This window comes from Psittacula echo, assembly GCF_963264785.1.
Source record: "Psittacula echo genome assembly, chromosome: 3".
NCBI classification, from domain to species: domain Eukaryota; kingdom Metazoa; phylum Chordata; class Aves; order Psittaciformes; family Psittacidae; genus Psittacula; species Psittacula echo.
Window position 1 is genome coordinate 46,823,555 of NC_137736.1, and position 21,208 is coordinate 46,844,762.

Here is a 21,208-nt window from a genome sequence, read left to right on the forward strand (position 1 = left end):
AAGCCTCTTGAAATATTCCCTTTAAATCAATAACAGCTCTCAACAAGGTAAATCTTACAAAAGGTGCTTGAAAAAAATAATATAAAGAATCAGTCAAGATTTATCATCGTAGTTCTAAAATTGTACTTACCCAAGCAAGAGCTCAGGTGAGCGGTACCATCTGGTAGCCACATATTCTGTATAGTTAGCATTGCTTCCTTCAGAGAGATTACGAGCAAAGCCTGTCAACGAAACAGTGTGAAAGATTATATCCTATTTTAAATACAACATGCTTAACATCACGGATTTTGGTAGTTAAGAGATCACACCTATTTCTATAGAAGTGAATTGTTTACAACTAGTGTCGAATGATTTCCTGCAACAATTGCTTGTCTATGGAATTGCAAGCTTTTATTGGTAAAACAGTGAAAGTGACTACGTCTGTTTTAATGACTACCTTATTTGTGTACTCTCCTCTGAAGCCTGTGGGGTTTTGCTATTACTTACAGTGCTTTGCCATAATCAAAACAGATGGATAAAAGTTACCTGTCAGTATGTCATGCAAGTTATTGAACTATTGCCACTAAATGTCACTGAGATGTTGCTTGCAAAATTCGCAACATTAGAAACAATGCTCTTCCAGTCACGGATCCTAACTATTACAGTCTCACTGCCTTCAAATTTTTAAATTGGTCAAGAAACTATGTATTATTCTCATGTAAGGACACTCCCTCCCTGAGGGTGAGACTGACTGTAGTTAGGATGTGGCATTAAAACTTGGTCCAAAATTCCCTTCAGTGAAATCCCTATGAGTCTTTCCCTCATTGCATGAGTGATGAAGAAAGAATAAAAATTCCAAAGTGTTGCAGAGGTATAAGGCAAAATTTAATTTTCAGAATCAGTAAGTGCTACTTCAATGCAAAATTCATTTTTCTTTATATCTGAGTTCTCATGCAGAAGCTGCCAAAATCTCTTTTCCCTCACAACTTTGGTTGTAAGGTTGCAATTTTCATTTATTTATTTATTTAGTTAGTTAGTTTTACTTCTGAAAGTGTATCTCATTTGGTAGCTTTTTGGTGTGAGGGAGCCCAGCCATTATCATTATTACAATACTGATTTGAGAAAACAATGATAAATGTGTTAATGGCATAGGTTACAGCTGTTGTTTTTGTCAAGATAGCTCTATCTTCAAGAGTTAGTAAACTAAAAGGCATGTATGATGAGGAACAGATATTTTAAAGTTGCCCATAATAATTCTGTTTTGTTTCCATAAAGTCTAACGAACATTACTGATGCTGCTGGAGAAAAGCTGGAGAAGAATTTTTTATTAATTGTAATACTGGGATTGAATAAATTTCTAAACATTACTGTATTTAGAACTGGTTAGGCAGCCCTGTTTCTGTTTCAAATTACATGACCTATCTGATTAATCTTGTCAGTGAAAAATCTTTCATTCATGTGTTTAAAGAAGAGAGGGAAGATAATCAGGAGTTACACTGAAGAACTGGGTCTGCCAAAATGAACAGTGGGAAGCCCCAAACTGAAGGGCGGTAGGAAATAAGGAAAGGTGTGACATGAAACAAATAAACTCACGTGCTAATGTAACGCATGAGCCCAGAAGCCCACAACCTCATGTGCACCAGAAAAATCAACAAGCCAAGGATGCATCCTCCTCCCTCCAAGCCAGTTTATTGGAATCTTGTCACACTCAGGACCTACTATGTCCAGAAACCATCAGCAGCTAATGTAGTCTGAAAAATCAGCCCCAATTTTACAAGCTAGGCACAGCATGGATTTGATGTGGCAAGACAGAAAGGAATATTATTGTCATGGGTTTCAGTGTTGGGTGATGTAAGAAACCATTCTATGGATTCACTGCTACACTGACTCTATGACACCATGCTAAAAGGTGATGGCCAGAATAATTCAGAAAGCATAATACTTCCTAAGGACCTTTTTCTTTTTCTTTTTTTTTTTTTTTTTTGTGGTGGAGTTAGATTGTTGTTTCTTCTTCCAAATTGTGCTGAGGTATTGGGAACAATTTTTTGATACAAAATAACAGAAGGTAACTAGGGAGAAGATTAGACCCAACTCTAAACAGTGAGAAGGAATAGATTAGAAAATCAAGACAGAAGATGATTTGGGTGAGAGCAAGTATAAAAGCAATAGCACTTGCAAATACATCGTGATGCACGAAGAGAGAACAAGCAAAATAAGAATTTTCAAGGATGGACTTTAAACAGCTCAGACCACAGTAAGAGAGATGTGAAGAAAAAAGGTGTAAGGAAAAAAGGAGAAGACTGAATTTCTTACAGAGAAAATTCATAGAGAAAATAGGATAAATTTAAATTAAATATAAAACATTCTAACATTTTAATGACATGTAAGCATTTTAATGTACTCAACATGAAAAGGACATGGAACTGTTGGAACAAGTCCAGAGGGCTGCCACGAGGATGATCAGGGGGCTGGAGCACCTGCTGTATGAAGAGAGGCTGAGAAAGTTGGGGCTGTTCAGCCTGGAGAAGAGAAGGCTGCGTGGAGACCTCATAGCAGCCTGCCAGTGTCTGAAAGGGGGCCTACAAGGATGCTGGAGATGGACTCTTCATTAGGGACTGCAGTGACAGGACAAGGGGTAACGGGTCAAAACTTAAACAGGGGAAGTTTAGATTAGATATAAGGAAGAAATTCTTTACTGTAAGGGTGGTGAGGCACTGGAATGGGTTTCCCAGGGAAGTTGTGAATGCTCCATCCCTGGCAGTGTTCAAGGCCAGGTAGGACAGAGCCTTGGGTGACATGGTTTAGTGTGGGGTGTCCCTGCCCATGGCAGGGGGGCTGGAACTTGATGATCTTAAGGTCCTTTCCAACCCAAACCATTCTATGATTCTATGATTCTAATAGATGCTTAGAAACTAGGTAACCACCATTATTCTGAATTTCAAGAGGAAGCTAAGTGAACACCTGTCAAGAATGACACAGATGTGCTTAATCCTTTATTTGAGTAGGTGGAAGAACTAGAGAATTTCTTGAGGTCTTTTCCAGTCCTGTGTTTCATGATTTCTATGCTTACACATCGTACAGAGATTAAGAGATTGCTAAAACAAGTAATTCTGAAACACTGGTGTTGAAACAGCAAACACATTAATCAGAAAGCCTATTCCCAACAGTCAGATGCATCTGCTGTAATCGGCATTTTGTACGGTTCTCTTTTTTCCACTCCTATTGGCAGAAAGGACACCCACACAACATGTGTCCCAGGCAAGCACCACATTCAGTCTCATTTTTATCTAGCACGATATGTACAGAACACATGGCACAAAGATTATGAAGAACTATTTCGTTAAAAATTTATGAACTTTTCTATTCAGACTGTTTTGTCCAGTGTGCTATTCAGAAACATCTAATTACTTCTATATACACATTGGGATGGATGCATAAACCTCTCCTTTGCACTTGCTGTCATATAAGGAATGTGGCACTGTATGTGACAAGTACTTGTGTTTCAAAATAAAAATTAAGTTGGGTATATAGACATTCTATAAGGTGAATTCTTATCTCCTAATCTGTACATGTTCAGGAAACACTTGTGGCAAATATTGTTCTGACAGTCATTTTACAGTAATAGCTTAAGCTACTAGCAATAATGTCAATTAGCCATAAGACTAAAAAATTAAAACTGATTCCAAATTATATGAGTTACTTGGAAATTTAAATTCAACTAAATCTAAAACATTGATCAAAATTCACACTAACACACATAAACAGTAAGAAAAACAGAAATTCCCACAATTTAGTCTCCTTTCCCTGAGACTGTGCTGAGCACCACGAGTACATTCTGATTGCATGTATTTTCCAACAGTAGAAGGAAAATATGGCTGGAACATACAGTGTGAGCAAAGCAATGGACCACGAATGTCACTGCTAGTAGAATTCACATCATCTAGTGACAAAACCGATGTCCAGAACACAATTGTACCATTTGTTCAGCTTTATATTTTCCTGTAATACTGTTGCACAGAGGATGTTGACATGAGTTCACACACAAAGATCTGTTAGTTGATGGCATATACCAACTCTAATGGTGAATGTTACTTGAGGGAGGGAGGGCAAGGGCCAGGGAAGGCTCTTCCCTATGGACAGGGAAGGAGCTGAGGGTGAACAGTTCCCATGAGACCTCATTGGGTGTTCTTGCTTGTGATGCCGTTAGCCCTGATTGGAGCAGACATTGGTCAAGGGCAGGTGTTGCCTGCTGACTGGTTGTTAAACTCTGTGAAAGGCAGTGATTGGGTCCTGTGCTCCCTAACCACGCAAAGCTAGCGTGGAGAGGGAGCAAGGTGTATGCTACACCAGCCCCAGTGGGAGAGCCCTGATTTGCCAACCCCAGAGGGGTTTCCTTTGCAGGGGGGCAAGGCCCTGAAAATGAGTGTAGAGTAAGAGAAAAATCCTGCCCACCAGCTCTGCACAATGGTGCCATGATAGCCTGGGCATAGAGCTGCTAGGAGAGGGTGGCCACAGCACTGCAGACAGGAGGTCTGTCAATACCATAAAGACAAAGGCACCAAAAAGGCAAAAGTACTGACAGCACCACACACCTTACCCTGGTGTTCTGTCAGAGCTGTGAAGTTCCTTAAAATGCAGGATAAATTGCCCTTAATTCAAAGTACTCACACAGACAAAATCTTCCAAGGCTTTTCCTAGAATGTTTATTGTTTCCGAGTGTTTAAGCAAAAAAACCTTTAGGATTAAAAGAAATAAGCAGCATTGCAAATGAAAAATGCCTTTTTTGTGTTCCTAAAAAACCTATTTCAATCTTTCTTCTTTTTTTTTTTTTTTTTTTTTCAGTTCTTCTTTTCATTCAAAATTGCAGAGGTTTGAAATGACAGCTTACAAACCACTCTCATGAAAAGTGCCCTTGGGTAGCACTATGGAATTGTTTTTTTATTTACCAAGCCAAACTGTAAGCTTTTTAGAGGGAAAAATACTTTGTTCTGTGTTTATGTAGCATTCAGAATGTTGGAACAGCATACACTCTGCTCTGTTGTATTCTGGGGATTACTCACATGGGCAAAGTTCGCCTTGTGCTTGCGTGCTGATTATTCAAAGCCATAAAGCTGACATTAAACAGGTACTTATAGGTCAGGAAACACCAGAGTTAACATTACATATACAGAGTTAACATTACATATACAACTCTGACTCTAACCTCCAACCATTCAGTCATTAATCATATGTGGACATGCTATTCTTTCATTAATGTAACCACAAAATTTGACCTATAACTACACATAACAGTCCTTGAAAGCCAGTGGTTAAAAAAACAAATAAAACCTGTAAATTTACTGTATTTTACTAAACAAGGAAAAATTCTCTTTTAAATACACAGGACAGATACACCTACAGCTTTGGTAGCCTCCTAATCAGCTTGTCATCTGCGTTTTTTTCAGCTGGGTGCCAAAAGCACTGCTAGTAAAAGCCTTGTCAAATTTAAGAAAAGATAAATGCAGCATTTCTATCTACATTTCAATACAGGTATTTAACAGGGCATGAAAATTAAGCCCACAAGTCTTTTGAATTAAAGAACTAGCCACCAACCTGAAGAAGCAACCAATTCTGACCACTAGAAGGGTTTTAAACTGCACATATTGTAGAACTATAAAGATAAGGCAAAACTCCGCTGCAAGAGATTTTCTTTAAAGAGGTTAAGAAGCAAGTATCTACTGAACTTACCAAAGTCACACAACTTCAGCACATCATTGTGGCTTATTAAGAGATTCTCTGGCTTGATATCTGGAGTATCAGAGTGGGATGGAAAAAAAAAAAAAAAAAGCCATTAACTTCTCTTTTTAATTTTGAACTTTGTCAACAAATATTATTTCATTATAACATATTTAGAGTTATTCATGCAATCATAAATGAAGCATCACAAGAGCAACTGCTGAAACAGCTTCCAGCTATTCAGTTTGTGAACACGCAGAATTAATTTTCTGCCTTTTGAAGTCTTTTTAAGTGTTTCTCAACAAAATACTGGAAGATAAAAGGTGCTTACAGATATTCCTGGGCAGCAAATCAATATACAGAATATTGCATATTGCAAAATACTACAAAGAACTGACATTTAATCACCCACTTAACCAATAAAACACGTGTTGTGCTCAACATTTTCAGTTATGATGATCTTCTTGATCACCTCTTGTCCGTTGTTTACAAAAATGTGTTGCCTAGCTTCAAGCTCATTTTTTTTTTTTTATTCCTGTATGGATATTGTGGTATCCATGTACACTGTATTTTTCTAAGTATATTTTACAAAACATTTTCAGACTCTTGCTTATGCTTGGTCAGTCTTAAATACAAATAACATATTGTATGGGAAATTTAATTTATTGGAAACATGAATTAGAAATGTTACTCTTGGAAGGCCACAAAGCAAAATACAATTTTATTAAATAAACTACATAAAACTAAAGTCATACATCAAGATATGTACACCCTAAGTGCTTGAAGCTTAGAGGAGAAAGTAAATATACGGAGCTAAACTCATGGGAACTGGGAGGAACTGCCTTAAGAAGTAAAACACAGAATGAACCAAGCTTTAAGTTTTGGGTTATTTTCCTCCTAATATTCTACTATCCCATTCAAAAGCAAAATGACTAAGCATCATGAAATGTTTAAAAAAATTCCTTTTCCTTTGGTAACATCCGTACTGCAATTTTACTTCACTGTGCATGTGATAAAACATTTATACCATATCCTAAATGTGATAAAACATTTATGCCATATCCTAAACACAGGACAGCAAGCTTTACATGTAGATGAGCTGAGTTTTAAAATGATCTGAAGTCATTCAGCAGTCTTAAGAGCCAGCCAAATTTACAGCTTTTTTTTTTTTTTTCTGTTGCTATAAAGCAATTGCTTATATTTATGTCAAATGCAAATTATTTCAAGCTGTAACATCTTTCCCTTTAGAAAGCAAATTCCTACCCAGGCTTATTTCCATGCAGAGAACTACACACTTACCTCTATGAACAATGTCATTCTTATGGCACCAATGAATTGCTTTAATTAGCTGGTAGATATAGCTTTTCACTTTTTCTGGTGGAACTCCATTTGGCATTTCTTCTAGCAATTCAAGCATATTCTAAATGTTTAAAACACACATTATTTAAGATGAAGCTGTACTCTATTTGCTAGAAGATAACATACTTTCAGCATTCTGATGCAACGTACTTAGGCCACTGAGCCTGGCTGCGCAAAAATCAGTAGTTACACGCTAAAGGAGTGTATTTTAATCATAAGCATACTGCTACCTGATCTCATTCTACAGAAAGCACTTGTGAAGATAATAATCCTTAAAGGTGAACCACAACTATAACACAAGTCCTTAAAGGACCACTCACTCTAAAATTTCTAAAAAGTCCTCTTTGTTACAAAAATTTGATCAAACAGAACTACCAGGTCAGTGTGGTTATATGAAAATTTCAGTAGAGCACAGAATTTTGTAAATATCCAATGGTGCTTTAACACACTTTTCTTCATTGTGAACCTAGTTTACTGCTTTGACTGGGCCATGATTAATCACAAACTATGTCTATATGTGAACGGGCATAGTTAAAGCAACACAAGCCTTTCAGTGAAAATGAAGTAACAGATATGAAACATGTCTCATAGATGCAAAAATAGCAACGTAGGGTGTATCCTGTAGCTATGTAACAGCAATTCTAATCTTAGACATATTTGCACTACAGTAGCTATGGCCATATTAACTGTTTTATGGATATACCTAGGAAAGTAAATCAATTGATTGCTTATACTAATAAATTTCCTCTTTGAAAAAGGACACTTAGATTCCCATTATGTTAGCAAATGTCTCCAATTTTGTGCAATTGTAAGTACAGGGTATTTTTCACTCTGAATCCTGAACGAATAACAAGCAGCAGCAGCCCACTTGAAGAGAGAAAAATATTATTTACTGCACACTGAAATAGAGATAGGTATTTCGGCTATGCTGCCGTACACAACTCATTTAATTATGGATTTGAGCATCTGTAGATTTTTCATTTAAAATATATTTACCTTGTCCTTGACAAACATATTCTTTAGCTGTAGAATACATTCTTTTGAGGTTTCTCTTGCAAAATATTTTAATGAACATACATATATGACAAAACAAATGGAGACTTACAATATTTTGAAAAAAAAAAAACAAACAACCCACTTCTAAGTTTTAAGATCTGTGAACAAATACTGGAACATGCGCTTGAGTATAAGTTTCCTTAGAAATACACTTCAGATCTGAGTAAAAAAAATTTCTGTTTAGGTATCACACTGATTTTAGTTAGACTCTTGTCCACATAGAGCCTGTGGATCTGGATAAGTAAGTCAAGAAGCTAGTGTTACAAATAGGAACCAAAATAGTAGCATCAACACAGCAAGACATAATCCAGTATAAAGACATTAACTAAGGAGATGATGAATAAAGGAGATTAGAATAAAGGTGAATTTAAGTAATCTGGATTTGAGTTTTGCAGAGCTAAGATTCCCTAAAGGACACAAGGTGCTCATCACCAGTTAAAATAAAAATTAGCTTACTATAGCACATTTTATTTAATTCCTCCTACTCTCCCCTCATCCAAAAATACAGAAATCATCCATGTCTTCAAAAAAACTATTTGACACATCTGAAAATGAGAAATGTTCATGGACAGCGGTGTTTAACTGAAAACAAGTGCAACCATTAACACAGAAGTTACATAAGGCACAGACTATACATGATTTCCACCTTTATCATTATATTATTTTATTCTGATGCAAATAACATTAAGATACTGCAGCCTGGTGTTCTTACCAATATTAACTACATTTGAAGTAAACTCTTTGTCAGATCAATTCAGTGTCTTTTACTTATGCTGCTCTTCCAAAGCACCGCTATGGAGAGCTTAGACAAGTCAACTATAATAGAAAATTAAATGTATATTCTAAATTGGTGTGTGATCAAAGACATTCCACATGTCTGGAACAGTTACAAGGAACATGGGTGGAACAAGTCAAGTTTTGGATGTTAGAGCTAGAATCCAGCACATCAGAAGGTGGTGGTGAGCTGCTGGTGAAAAACAAAACTGATTTCAGTCAAACTGTAGGCTAATACTGGTCACCTCACATTATGCAATAAAGTTGTATCATATAACAAATTGACAATTGCATAAAGGAAACAAAGTATTTAGGGTGAGGAATCTTTAAACAAGAAAGAATTGACTGAAGAGGACTAGCACTCAGCTAAACTGAAACATCACACTGGCAGATATTAAACGAAAATTTCAGTCAAGGGAGCAATATCTTATGAAAGATACTGAGACCTATATATTTAAGTTTGTGCTTATTTTTACCGTGTGTATCTGAATATCGTCTGTTTCTTTCCATGAAGAAATGCTAAATGGTTAGAATACACAGGGAAGGCCTGCCTTTGTCACAGAAGTTGCAAAAATGAGAAAAAACAAAACCAAAACCACCAAAAAACTCCAACAACAAATAAAAATAACAACAACAACAACAAAAAACCAACAAACCAATCTGTTCTAGGTTGTTTCTCCCTGGAAATAGACCAGGGTGCTTGGCAGTAGTAGGCCAATCTAAGGAAATTTTGGAATTGCTTCAAATGAGGTCAGGATTGGAGATAATGACAGTGATCTTTGCCAAATCCCTCTAAGCAACTATTGATAGTGGCCTTGTTACAGAAATATACACACAAATCCTATTTTTAACAGGGAAAGGTAGAGAAAGTTGAAACAGATTCCAAGGTCAAAAGTCTATGATCTCAATTTGAAAGACTACATCAAGATTCATTACACAACATAAAGCAGGACAGTTAACCAGCTTTACAATTAAACAGGACTAAATAGCTTGCATAGGTATATTTTTTCATGTGATATATATTCCAGTCTACATAATTTGAACATGTTGGCTTTCATACATGCAAGAACTCTTTTTTTTTTATATGAACACATGAAGTGAAAACAATAGTAAAGTTATCAGTGTCGCTTTCTCACATAAATGTCTAATTGCAACAATTCAGATTGTATTAAAGTTTCTGCTGTTCCTTTTACAGATTAGAATAGCTTAATTTTTAAAAGTAAAAGTAATTTTAAAGACTTTTGCAGCAAACTGAGGATATAACTGTGGCAAGGATAGTAAAACCCAACTCACTTTTTCCACATATTCAAAAACTAAGTATAACTTTCCTCTTCTTCTGAAGGCTTCCTTCAGCTCCACTATGTTCTCCTGCTTCAAAGTGCGAAGCATTTTAAGCTCTCGTAAAGTGGTTTCTTTGACTTCTTCATTTTCTACAGTGCAAAGTAAAAGTGACACAGTAAAACTTACTAAAAAACAAAACAAAATCCCAAGTAACAAGTGTTACAAAACTTCATTTTGAACCCCAGTTCTGTTTCTAGATACTACCGAGAAAAAGGCTGATTTTCTAGTATGGACTCTACTGCCTGGATGCTTGTGCACTGGAAGATAGGTAACTGGTGACTGAGCTGTCATTACACAACTCTCACAGACTTCCCATCACTACATTCTAGGTTTTCAGTGGCAGAAAATGTTGTAAGAAACAAATATTTTGTATTTCTATCTTTTTCATTATGAAGAGCATTAAAATGCTTCAAAAAATATGCATGTATGCGTACAGACACATCTTCCACCCCACAAACATGTCACACACATTAAGCACTGGCAAGGTTAATAGGTCCTCAGCAGAAACACTAGAATGCAAAGCTCATGTTTGAACAATGTCAAAGAAATATATTTGATTCTGAAAATCTTTCTCCAAAAGCCATGAGAAACTTTCAGATCAAGGCACAGATTTGTAAGTCCTGCAAGTTTCCCCATGAGGCTTTCAATGGAAATAAAGCAATGCAAGCCACGGTAGCAGCCACAGAAGGCAGTAGAGCAAGTATTGACTCAAGGAAGTCTTGAAGCTGATTCTGAGGAGTCAAGAAATTTAAATATTGCTTTGACAATCTAGTCTGAACGCTGTTCAAGAGGACTGGTTTACCTAAAGCTTTGTACACTGCCTGTTATAAAGGGCCCAGAACTTACTGGGCTCTAAAGGATACTACCAATAAAATATCAAATAAACCAGATTATATTATGTTTTATTTTTAATTTCACAAAATGAAATCCATTAATTCAGTAAATTTGCCCATACACATGTAGAAGCAGGCTTCTTAATCTCTTAGATCTGTTATCCACAACAGAGTGATATTAAATAGGATATGATTGCATAAATTCAAAGCTAAGTAATATTTGCAGGTCAGGTACCACAAAGACAGAGACAGAGGAAGAAGAAACAAGGGACAGAAATTGATTTTCCAAGCAAGTAGAATGCAAAACCAGGTTTGTAGGGGAGAGAGAATAACACAGGTCATACAAATGCATATAATCATCATCAGAAGAGAGAGAGAGAGAAAAAAAAAAAAAAGTGACACGTAGAGGGAGGAAAGAAAACAAAATACTACCATCACAAATGTTTTGATTAAAAAAATATATAATTTAGCACAATCTAAATCATTTCATTTTAAGACTGAGCGCTCGGTGTTGGCTTGCATCAGCCTGATTACATAATTTCATCTGTAACTAGAGACGCTCTTTGCAGAGCATTTAGCATGCATATGTCAGACAGCAACAAAAATTCAGTGACACAAAAATGGCAATAGAAACAATTACATTATATTCAGATTTCTAATTAACTACTATATTGACAAGACAGATGTAAAATCGGCTGAATCAAATCCATCCAAAGAACTATCATATTTCCAGAAACTTGTAAACAACTACCTACAACTCTGAAAAGCATCCATCAGTCATGTTAACTAGTATTATGCAATACCTTGGAAAGCCAGACCTAATGGCAATGCTGCATTTTTCATTTTCATTTTTTGGTAGACAGGCTAATAAAATAATCCTTTTTAGGGCTTAATATTGTGATTCACTGCCTAGGATCTATACTGAATAGCCATATCGAGTTCCAAAAAGCAATTCTGAAGTACTCTCATGAGCTGGTCAAAATGGTCACCACAATTAATTTAACATCTACACTCTTCGTCAGGGATTTAAAAAAGATTTCTGAATAGCGGAGCTAAAAATTTCATCAAATACACTCTTCAAGTGCCTGGCAAAATCAGCTGCAAAGCATACAGTTTACATTGCATAAATCAACAGGTACAAATCAGACTTTTCTGTGTCTAACTGACTCTGAAATTTACAGTCCTTGTAACCAACCATACCTCCATGGCCAACAGCAATCCTATAACAATAAGAAAAAAGAAAGGTTTGCTAAAATAAAGTGACTGCTGTTTCCTTAAACCACATCACTAGCTTTCAGCTAAAGCCTTGGTACATGGCAAATCGTAGCTGCATTGTCTCAGACTGGGATGAAACCTCTTATTACTTCATACTTGGCTTCTCCTTCTGTTTTTGCTAGGCCATTAGAGATCAGGATTAACTTCTGCTGTATGCAAGGTAGGCAGCTGCTTTCATGGTTAATTGCCAATTTTGCCTATGATAGGATACTAGGATTTACTGTCCTCTAACATGCTCAGGTCAGAGAGCCAGTATTGCCTTATACAAATCTTTGTGTTTATTATTGCTGCTGAGGAATAAGTGTGTGCAGCCCTGAAATAATTTCTATGTGTCCTGCTTTGTGCCATCCACTTTGCCAGCAACAGTAAGCCTTGCAGGAGATGGCTCTTCCCCACTCTCAGCAAACTCAGCAATACAGTTTTTACAGGGTTTACAGAAGCTGCTGTGAGGGAGCAAAGAGCAAGCTTCCTGTGAAAAGCGCAACCTCCTGAAGGCAGGACAGAGCCTCTGCCTCGCCACCCAGCTCCCTCAAATCTTCCCACAGATTCCTGAGAGCTCCTTGATTCCAATTCATACCACTGAACTTCTCAGTGACTTCTCTCAGTCTCCTTCATTTACCCCTTCAATTTCCCCTAATATTTAGGTCCCTTCCCATAGAGGAAGGGTGATAAAGCCCGAAGACTCTGCAAGCCCTACTACAAGGGTTTTTTGCCATTTTCTGATCACATCCACTCTCCAAGTGGTAGATCTTACTACTGTGTATGACACTGCAATCTCAGCCATATTAAGATAGACGGACCAAGAAAGAAAGGTGGTTATCTGGTTGGAGTGTATAATGCAGTCCCTAGGCAGGTATGAAGGATCAAGTGCCTTGAATAGTCACAGAGCTTATAAATCATAATCTTTAAATCATGTCTTGATATATGAGACTTCTTATTTTAAATGGAGAGATATTAACAATGTAGTTATCTTCATGAAAGATGAGGCAGCAGAAAAGGTTACCTTCACTGTCTTTGAATTTCTTGATAGCCACAATTTCATGTGTCTCCTGTAAAACAAAAGCAAAGAAAGAGAAATGAGCAAGATCTGCTGTTTTCTCTTGTTTGTTGTTTTTGTTTTTGTTATTTTTTCCCTGAGCATCTGACAAAGGGGGGAAAAAAAAAAAGCATCCAGAGAAATTTCACAATGTGAAACAAAATTAATTAAAAATCTGGTAAATACCTCAGTGATCAGGCCAAATGCCATGCAAAACCACATGTTGCAGATATGTCACAATTAGGAACCCCAGTGTGAAAAGAACAAAGTGAAAACCGAAAAATCATATTTAAATGCCTTGTACCAGATATCAATTAAATTTTCAGAAGAGTTGTTCCTCTGACTCTTGTTGCTTAGTTATTCTGAAACACTGACAATGGACAATGCTTCATCTGACCAAAGTATGAATGTGGGTGCTTATCTCTATGAGCTGAAATGAAAGCACTGCACTAGCATGTGACTAACGCTTACAATGAGCGTAATTTTGGTTGCCAAAAGTTTTGGGGTTTCAAAGTTCAAATATCCACAAAGAACTTGATTTTAGGAAAGCAAATTCTTGGTGCCTTCTTAAAAAAAAAAAAACCAAAACAAAAAAACCCAAGTTGTTGTCTTAAGGAAAGCCTACCCAGAATCACTAATTGTGTTTGAAAGTGTTAATCTGCGCTTACTACGTGGTCATAGGTGATAACTTCTAAATGCCTGCCTGCCTTTACATTCCTCTAGTATTCTCCATTCTCACCAAACCTCATCACCATAGGTCACATTTTTCTCTTGTGTGAGCAGAAATACATTTAGCACATGGCCAAAATGTAGCCAACATGACATGATTAGTGCAGGTTTGTTCATACAATGATGCAGCACCTGAATTTTAGTTACATGGTGGGGAAGAAGCTTTAAGGTCACAAAGTAAGGGTGTGTGAGCAGACAGGCAGTAGGATATCTGGGTTACTTGTCAAGCTGGATCAGGCTTACACATCTGCTCCAAACATCACAGTTAAAAACCCCTCCAACCACCAATATCCCACAATTAATAGCATACAAAGTCTGGATTGGAGAACAGCAATAAAAAAGTGAAGCCTTTCTGGAATACCTGAAGACATGTGTGTAACCAAGTATTGAATAACACAATAATTTACTCCATTTTTCATTTCAAATCATCATAACACATGAAACACCTGATCCCATTTAAAATCAAAGCATTTGGAAAGACTTGGAAAGCAGATAGTGAACAATGCCTTCTAAGGCCTTTAAATGAAAATCAATACTACTATGAATAAAAAATGAAATCAATAAAAATTAGTTTGCAAACAAATGTAAGAATATATATGTGTGTGTGTGTGGTTTGCACATTTAAAAAAAAAATCCTTTGATCATCACTCATAACACCTATGAGAAGAACTTAAAAGTATTATGTTGTTTTTCTGCCTCCAAAACCTACCTATCATATACACTGGTCTAATCTGAAGGCTGGTAGATTGCATAAATTCAGTTGAGATAATACAAACCTCAAAGTATTACCCTTTGCTCAACCAATTTACAGAACAGCAATGAAAGGGATGTCAGAATTGAGGAGATAATAGGCTTTTTAGGTTCAGAGTGATTGTGAAAGGCTTGTCTATACCTTTTATGTCAAACATAGTTCTTCAAGATTTTTGTTTCGAGAAGCTTACAAACTGAATGGTCTAAATGAAACTGAACAGACTATTTTACCAATTATAGTAAAAGTTCAAGGTCCTACATCTGGGTCAGGTCAATGTCAAGCACAAATTCAGGCTGGGCAGAGAATGGGTTGAGAGCAGCCCTGTGGAGAAAGACTTGGGAGTGTTGGTTGATGAGAAGCTCAATATGAGCCAGCAGTGTGCTCTTGCAGCCCAGAAAGCCAACTGTATCCTGGGCTGCACCAAAAGAAGTGTGACCAGCAGGTCGAGGGATGCCATTCTCCCCCTCTGCTCTGCTCTTGTGAGACCTTACCTGGAGTACTGCATTCAGCTCTGGGGCTCCCAACACAAGAGGGATACAGACCTGCTTGAGCAGGTCCAGAGGAGGCCACAAGTATGGTCCAAGGGCTGGAGCACCCCTGCTATGAAGGCAGGCTGAAAGACCTGGGGTTGTTCAGCCTGGAGAAGACAAGGTTCTGGGTAGACCTTGGAGCAGCCCACTATCTAAAGGGGGCTTACAAGAAATCTGGGGAGGAGCTTCTTACATGGGTGATAGGACAAGGGGTAATGGTGTTACACTGAAAGAGGGCAGACTTAGATATTAGGAAAAAATTCTTTACTACGAAGGTTGTAAGGTCCTGGAGCAGGTTGCCCAGGGAAGTTACGGATGCCTCATCACTGGAAGCATTCAAGGACAGGCTGGATGGGGCTTTGATCAGCCTGGTCTAGTGGAAGGTGTCCCTGCTCATGGCAGAAAGGTTGGAACTGGGTGGTCTTTAACGTCCCTTCCAACTCAAACCATTCTACGATTCTATGATATTGTTACTACTGAGTTATTGTTATATTTATTAACTCTAACTATAGTAAAAATAGCAATAGTTACTAGCACTATGAAAGAACAGTGCTAAGAGGGTAGTAAATTTAGCTTATTTGACTTCTGGTATCTAGTGTTAGGTGCTTTGGCTAATTAAGCTTTTGAAAGGTTTTTCAGAAAAGGAACACAGCAATTTCCCTCAAAAGCCTCTGCTAACTGTAAAATGCCTATGTTTAGACAGTGTGCACATACCACTTTGCAGATGAGCCAAAGTTATCCATTAGCTTTACATTCTTATTTCACATGAAGAAAAAGAAAAATCTGTAGATGTTTCAGCAACCATCAAAGGCTATATTTTCAATCTCAAAGTAATGGCTAAGTACACTGAAAGAAATGTAGCAGTTAAGAGCTGTTGCCTCACACAGGCAGCAATTCTGCACTTCAAGAAATGCAGTCCATGCGGCTTCTCTGCCATATGCTGCTTTCCCTGGTGTGCACAGTGAATGTGACTGTTTTGGAAACTAAGTTTTAAAATCTCTTGGGTCACAGTCTTGGAAAGACTTATATAAGATATCCTATCAAATGTCCTATAGAATTTTGAATGAACGCAGTATTTAAAGCACAAATGTCTCTATGAAGAATAGGAACAGAAAGACTTTACCAACACACATATGGAAGAAAAGGTTACCCAAACAGTTCACTTGCATTTCCTCATTAAAATAATTAATGGTGTCATAATTAAGCAACCAAGAATTTATAAATGACGTATTCTCTATCTTAAAAACAAAACAAAAACAAAAAACAAACAACCCCCCCCCCCAAAAAAAAAACCAAAACCAAAACCAAAAGCACAAAAGCAAATAATGTATTCAAATTGCACAAAGTGAAACACCACCAAAAATGAGTCTAGACAATAGGTGCTTTGAGGAGTTGCAGTAGTAACATTTTGTCTCTCCTTAGGGAGACATTCTTGTCTAGGTTTACTTGGAGGAGGACCTCATCCTATTTAAATGGTATTCTCTAGGCATGAGATACTAGTGAAGCAGTGAAGCCAAAGCTAAAATGGACACAAGGACACTGAATGTTACTGCACATATGCCCTGGATGCAGGCCAAACCTGAAGTTTCAAACAAATACTGACATGAAAAGCAACAGACATCACATTACTAAGCCCTGAGAAGATGGACACATTAAGAGACAAAAAGAAAAGCAGACCGGTGAGCACTGAGGGAATTCAACAGTGAAAATTCACACACCTGTGAGAACCTGAAAGGTTCTCAGTAAGTAAGGTTCTTTACTTACTTAACTGAAAGTTACTGAAAGTCCTCCTGGAGATCTGAGGTCTTTTGTGGATCTGGTTCTCTGCTCTTTCAAAACAGGCCAAACTGCAATTCTCCAAAATAGAATTGTCATTCTCTAAACCAGCTTTTTTTTTTCCAAAAAGTTTTTTTTAAGACAGAAAAAACTCTGTCTGAAACAGGACATTACTGAAAATAATGTTCAGCCTGACTGTGAAAACCTCCTTAGACACGTGGAAACCTCCTCAGACAATAGCTCAGCATCCAACTGCAAGCATGGAAAATTCTTACATCCAATTAATGTATCGTCATGGTAGATCAGCTGTTACTAGTTGGTTGAATGTTTGAGACCTCAATGAACATCAAGGAAAGAAAAAAAGCTTTAGAAATACTAAATATTCTGTGTCGCGGAATGGACTCAGTCGGAGATCAATGTGATCAGACAAAGCCATTTATTCTAGAAAACTAACTCTTTATATACTATTTCTTAAAGTTGTTTTCACTAACTTGGCACATTGTGATTGGATACATATCGGTGAGGCCATTAACAACTAACATATAATTGGTTAAGCACAGGTGTGAGAACCTGACCTTCAAAGTTTTCCAACAGTCCTCAATTTAGCAACTCAGTAAATTCCAGCTCCTTCTTATCTTGCTGAGATTCTCACTCCCAGTGCCTCGCTCCCATCCTCCTTCACCTTTTGTTGTGCCTTGGTTCATGTCGAACCCATGTAGGCACTTGCTGATCTGGGTATGTGGCTGTTCTTTGCCAGAAAATCATCCACAATTCTGTGCTTTTTATGGAACACAGAATATCCTTTCTGATCTTTACTACTTCCTACTACTAGCTTATATCATGATATACATTTATTACTAAGCATCTCATTATCTTGTTCTTCTAAAAAACTCTGGCCTCAATGTTTCACTTTATATTCTGAGGCAACAGCAAATTTGCAATAGCACAAGTCAGTTCTCTCCTTGCATTGCTATTACCTCTGCTTATTGAGCACATATATTAGAAACATTTTATGTTATAAAACTATAGGAAAAGCACTGTTTTACAGTGAAGTATACAACAGATGTTACTGAAAAGCTTTGTGTAAAAGGATGTACACAAACTGATTATTCAGATTCCGTCATTATATGTATCTGAAATAGGGCAAAATATCTCTTTTTGTACAAACCTGTTAATACCATTTAATAAGGCTAAACCAAAAAATTCTTAATCCATGTCTCTTCTATTTGTTTTATATATATTAGTTTGCCACATTAAAAAAAAAAAAAAAAAAAAAAATCAACAAAATTCAGCCAAACATATCTTATGGCTAGTGCCTTTTCTGAACAAAGTAGTACAGTTTTTCTTCAACTTGCATAAGCATTATTATGTTCGTCAACATTTAAGTGTTTAGAATCAATCTTTCAATAATCTTGATTCTAACAAAAATCACGGAATATTAAGCAGTCACCAGTGAGGCAACAGAAGCCCATGAAACCATTACAAAATCGCAAAGCATTCATTTTTCATGAATCACTTAAAATGGATTTTTTAAAAACAAGTAAATTCATTTTTCAAAGTTACTCTCAAAACAAGAACAGAAAATATTAACACTTTAGTCAGTATCAATTAATGTATCAATCTATGCCAATGTATAAATGTAACATATGTCATTAGATAAGACTTTAAACTTAGTCAAGCTACCTTGCAGTGCAGGTTCTGAGAGTAACAGGCATCATTACCTGGGGATGGACTATTCATTAGGGACTGTAAGTGATAGGACAAGGGGTAATGGGTCAAAACTTAAACAGGGGAAGTTTAGATTGGATATAAGGAAGAAATTCTTTACTGTGAGGGTGGTGAGGCACTGGAATGGGTTGCCCAGGGAGGTTGTGAATGTTCCATCCCTGGTGGTGTTCAAGGCCAGGTTGGATGAGGCCTTGGGTGACATGGTTTAGTGTGGGGTGTCCCTGCCCATGGCAGGGAGGTTGGAACTAGATGATCTTAAGGTCCTTTCCAACCCCAACTATTCTATGATATCGTCCAGATGCTGTCCTGAGTTGATTTGCATTCTGCCTTAAAACACTGCTACCTTTGGACAGTACTAACAGATAAGAAGACAGCTTCTTGTCTTCTCAAGACTTCTAATATTAGGTGCTGGCAATTTTGTAGCATTACTTTCAAAATCTAGTAGAGTATCTTAGAATATTCTCTGTAGAAAAAAAGATGTGCAAGACGATGGATTTAATTTCTTTTTTTCAAAGAGTTTGGCATTGGAAAGTATAAGTCATAGCACTGTGTATTCTTGTACACCTAAAATACGTCAGGAAATTTCCATCAAGAGATATTTCCCTGTTTTAATCCTGTATTTCCCCCTTGAGAAAACTGTAAATCTCCTGTTTTTCAGTTAAATGCCACACTTGGGTTATCTATGAAATATCACTCTTAGCATAGCAGAACTTTCAGGAAATTGCTTCCTAATCCAGAAGTCCTAATTATTTTTAGGAAGAGACAGAGCCTCTGGTAAATACTAACAGAACAGTATGTCTGAGCTATCACAATGCCTCTATTTACTGGAAAATGGATTAGAATTTTTTCCAACACATACCTGTTAGTTTACTTGAGAAGAGGCATCCAGAATGAATCACAACAAATCAATTTCATATCTCTTGAAAGCAGAATGTTATTTACTAACCAGCTAAGAACAGAAGACTCTTAATAGAATAGATATATGTACTTCACATACCCATTTTAAAGAAGAGGGCTACACTGTCTCCTAGTTGAGCAAGAACAAGAGGAGGACTAGAGAAAGCCTAAACCACTCTGGATCCACTAGAAGATTTCTGAGGAGGAACAGCTATAAAAGCTTAGCTATTCCACTGGGGAATAAAGGGTAAGAAAAGTCTGAAACCTTTAGCTACCAGTTTGTCCGGAAACAACCAGTAAGTGTGTGCAACAATAGAACTTTTTTTGAAAAATGCAAGCAGATTGAAACAGCTTCTCTGATTTCTTTATCTGTCTTTTCATAAACACTTGCAACAACTGTGTTGTCTGTTCAGACATTACAAGTAAATGTTTGCATGACAAGTTTCACTTGTCTGGTTTAAATCAAGTGTAATTTAAGGGAATCATAAACAGCAAGCATTTCTCACCCAACTGTGGGAGAAATCTGTAAGCCATACGAGTGGCCCATTTGTTTCAGGCTCACAGACTGGGGCCCTCCTCTGAACTGCCCCAGCCCCCCTAGCAGGCTTGAGAGAGACCAAAGGGTCCCCCCTTCTGCTGGTGGCAAAAGCTCTCCAGACTGCAGTAAGTTTACAGGCTTGCAGGACAGTTGGGGCTGGAAGGCACCTCTCAACCAACCTTCAGTGTCCCCATCCCTGGAGATATTCTGAATAGACTTAGAGATACTCAGACTCAACCAGGACAAGACTTGGAGCAATCTGCTGTAGGTGATTCTGCTTTGAGCAGTTATTAGGAGGCATATCTGAATCCTGAGGAGTGCGTTACAACATGTGCATCTTGCAGTCTTCAAAAACTTGAAATCTACCAATTTATGTTTTGGGTGGGTTTTTTCCCTTCTATTTTCCACATAAATTGCAAAGACTAATCTCAGCCTTTCAGGCAAGACCCTCCCACTTTCATGTAAGATCGGCAGAGGTGCGCGGAGTGACTCAGAGCAGGACTAAAGAAACGGCTCTCTCAGTTACCTCCGCATAAACAGAAGGAAATGACTTTCCTAGACTCCCAAGTAAGGCTGGGGTGGGGCTCATCTCTCTAGACTGAAGTTAGCTCTGTTCAAATTCTCCTAGCCTCCTCTTTTGCCTTATGTTGAATGGTAGCTCTTCATAAACAATGGCGATTAGCATTTCTTTAACCCAAGGCTATAACATTAGCATTTAAACAGTCTTGCAAGCCTAAAACACTACCCTGAAAAGAACACTTGAAGGAATTGAACTCTTTCAATATTTTCTACCAACTGCTAGGCTGATGATAGTGGTTAGCATTGAAGCTTTCATTGCTCCAAATGCATTTTTCGTATTTATTCACAATTTTTTCCAAGCAAGAAAGTAAA

At 37.3% G+C, this 21,208-nt stretch overlaps 1 protein-coding gene across 2 annotated transcripts in view; it reads right to left on the minus strand.

Moving 5' to 3' along the window:
• Window positions 1-21,208, minus strand: part of CDKL5 (cyclin dependent kinase like 5) — a gene marked incomplete at its 3' end in the record, with an annotated part of 76,818 nt that overhangs the window by 35,322 nt on the left and 20,288 nt on the right. For both annotated transcript variants that reach the window (XM_080613808.1, XM_080613807.1), the window contains exons 3-7: window positions 13,336-13,381; window positions 10,177-10,313; window positions 6,994-7,114; window positions 5,707-5,766; window positions 131-221 (exon numbers count right to left, since the gene is read on the minus strand). In XM_080613808.1, the coding sequence (XP_080469934.1) occupies window positions 131-221; window positions 5,707-5,766; window positions 6,994-7,114; window positions 10,177-10,313; window positions 13,336-13,381 (455 nt within the window). The remainder of the gene's footprint in view (window positions 1-130; window positions 222-5,706; window positions 5,767-6,993; window positions 7,115-10,176; window positions 10,314-13,335; window positions 13,382-21,208) is intronic.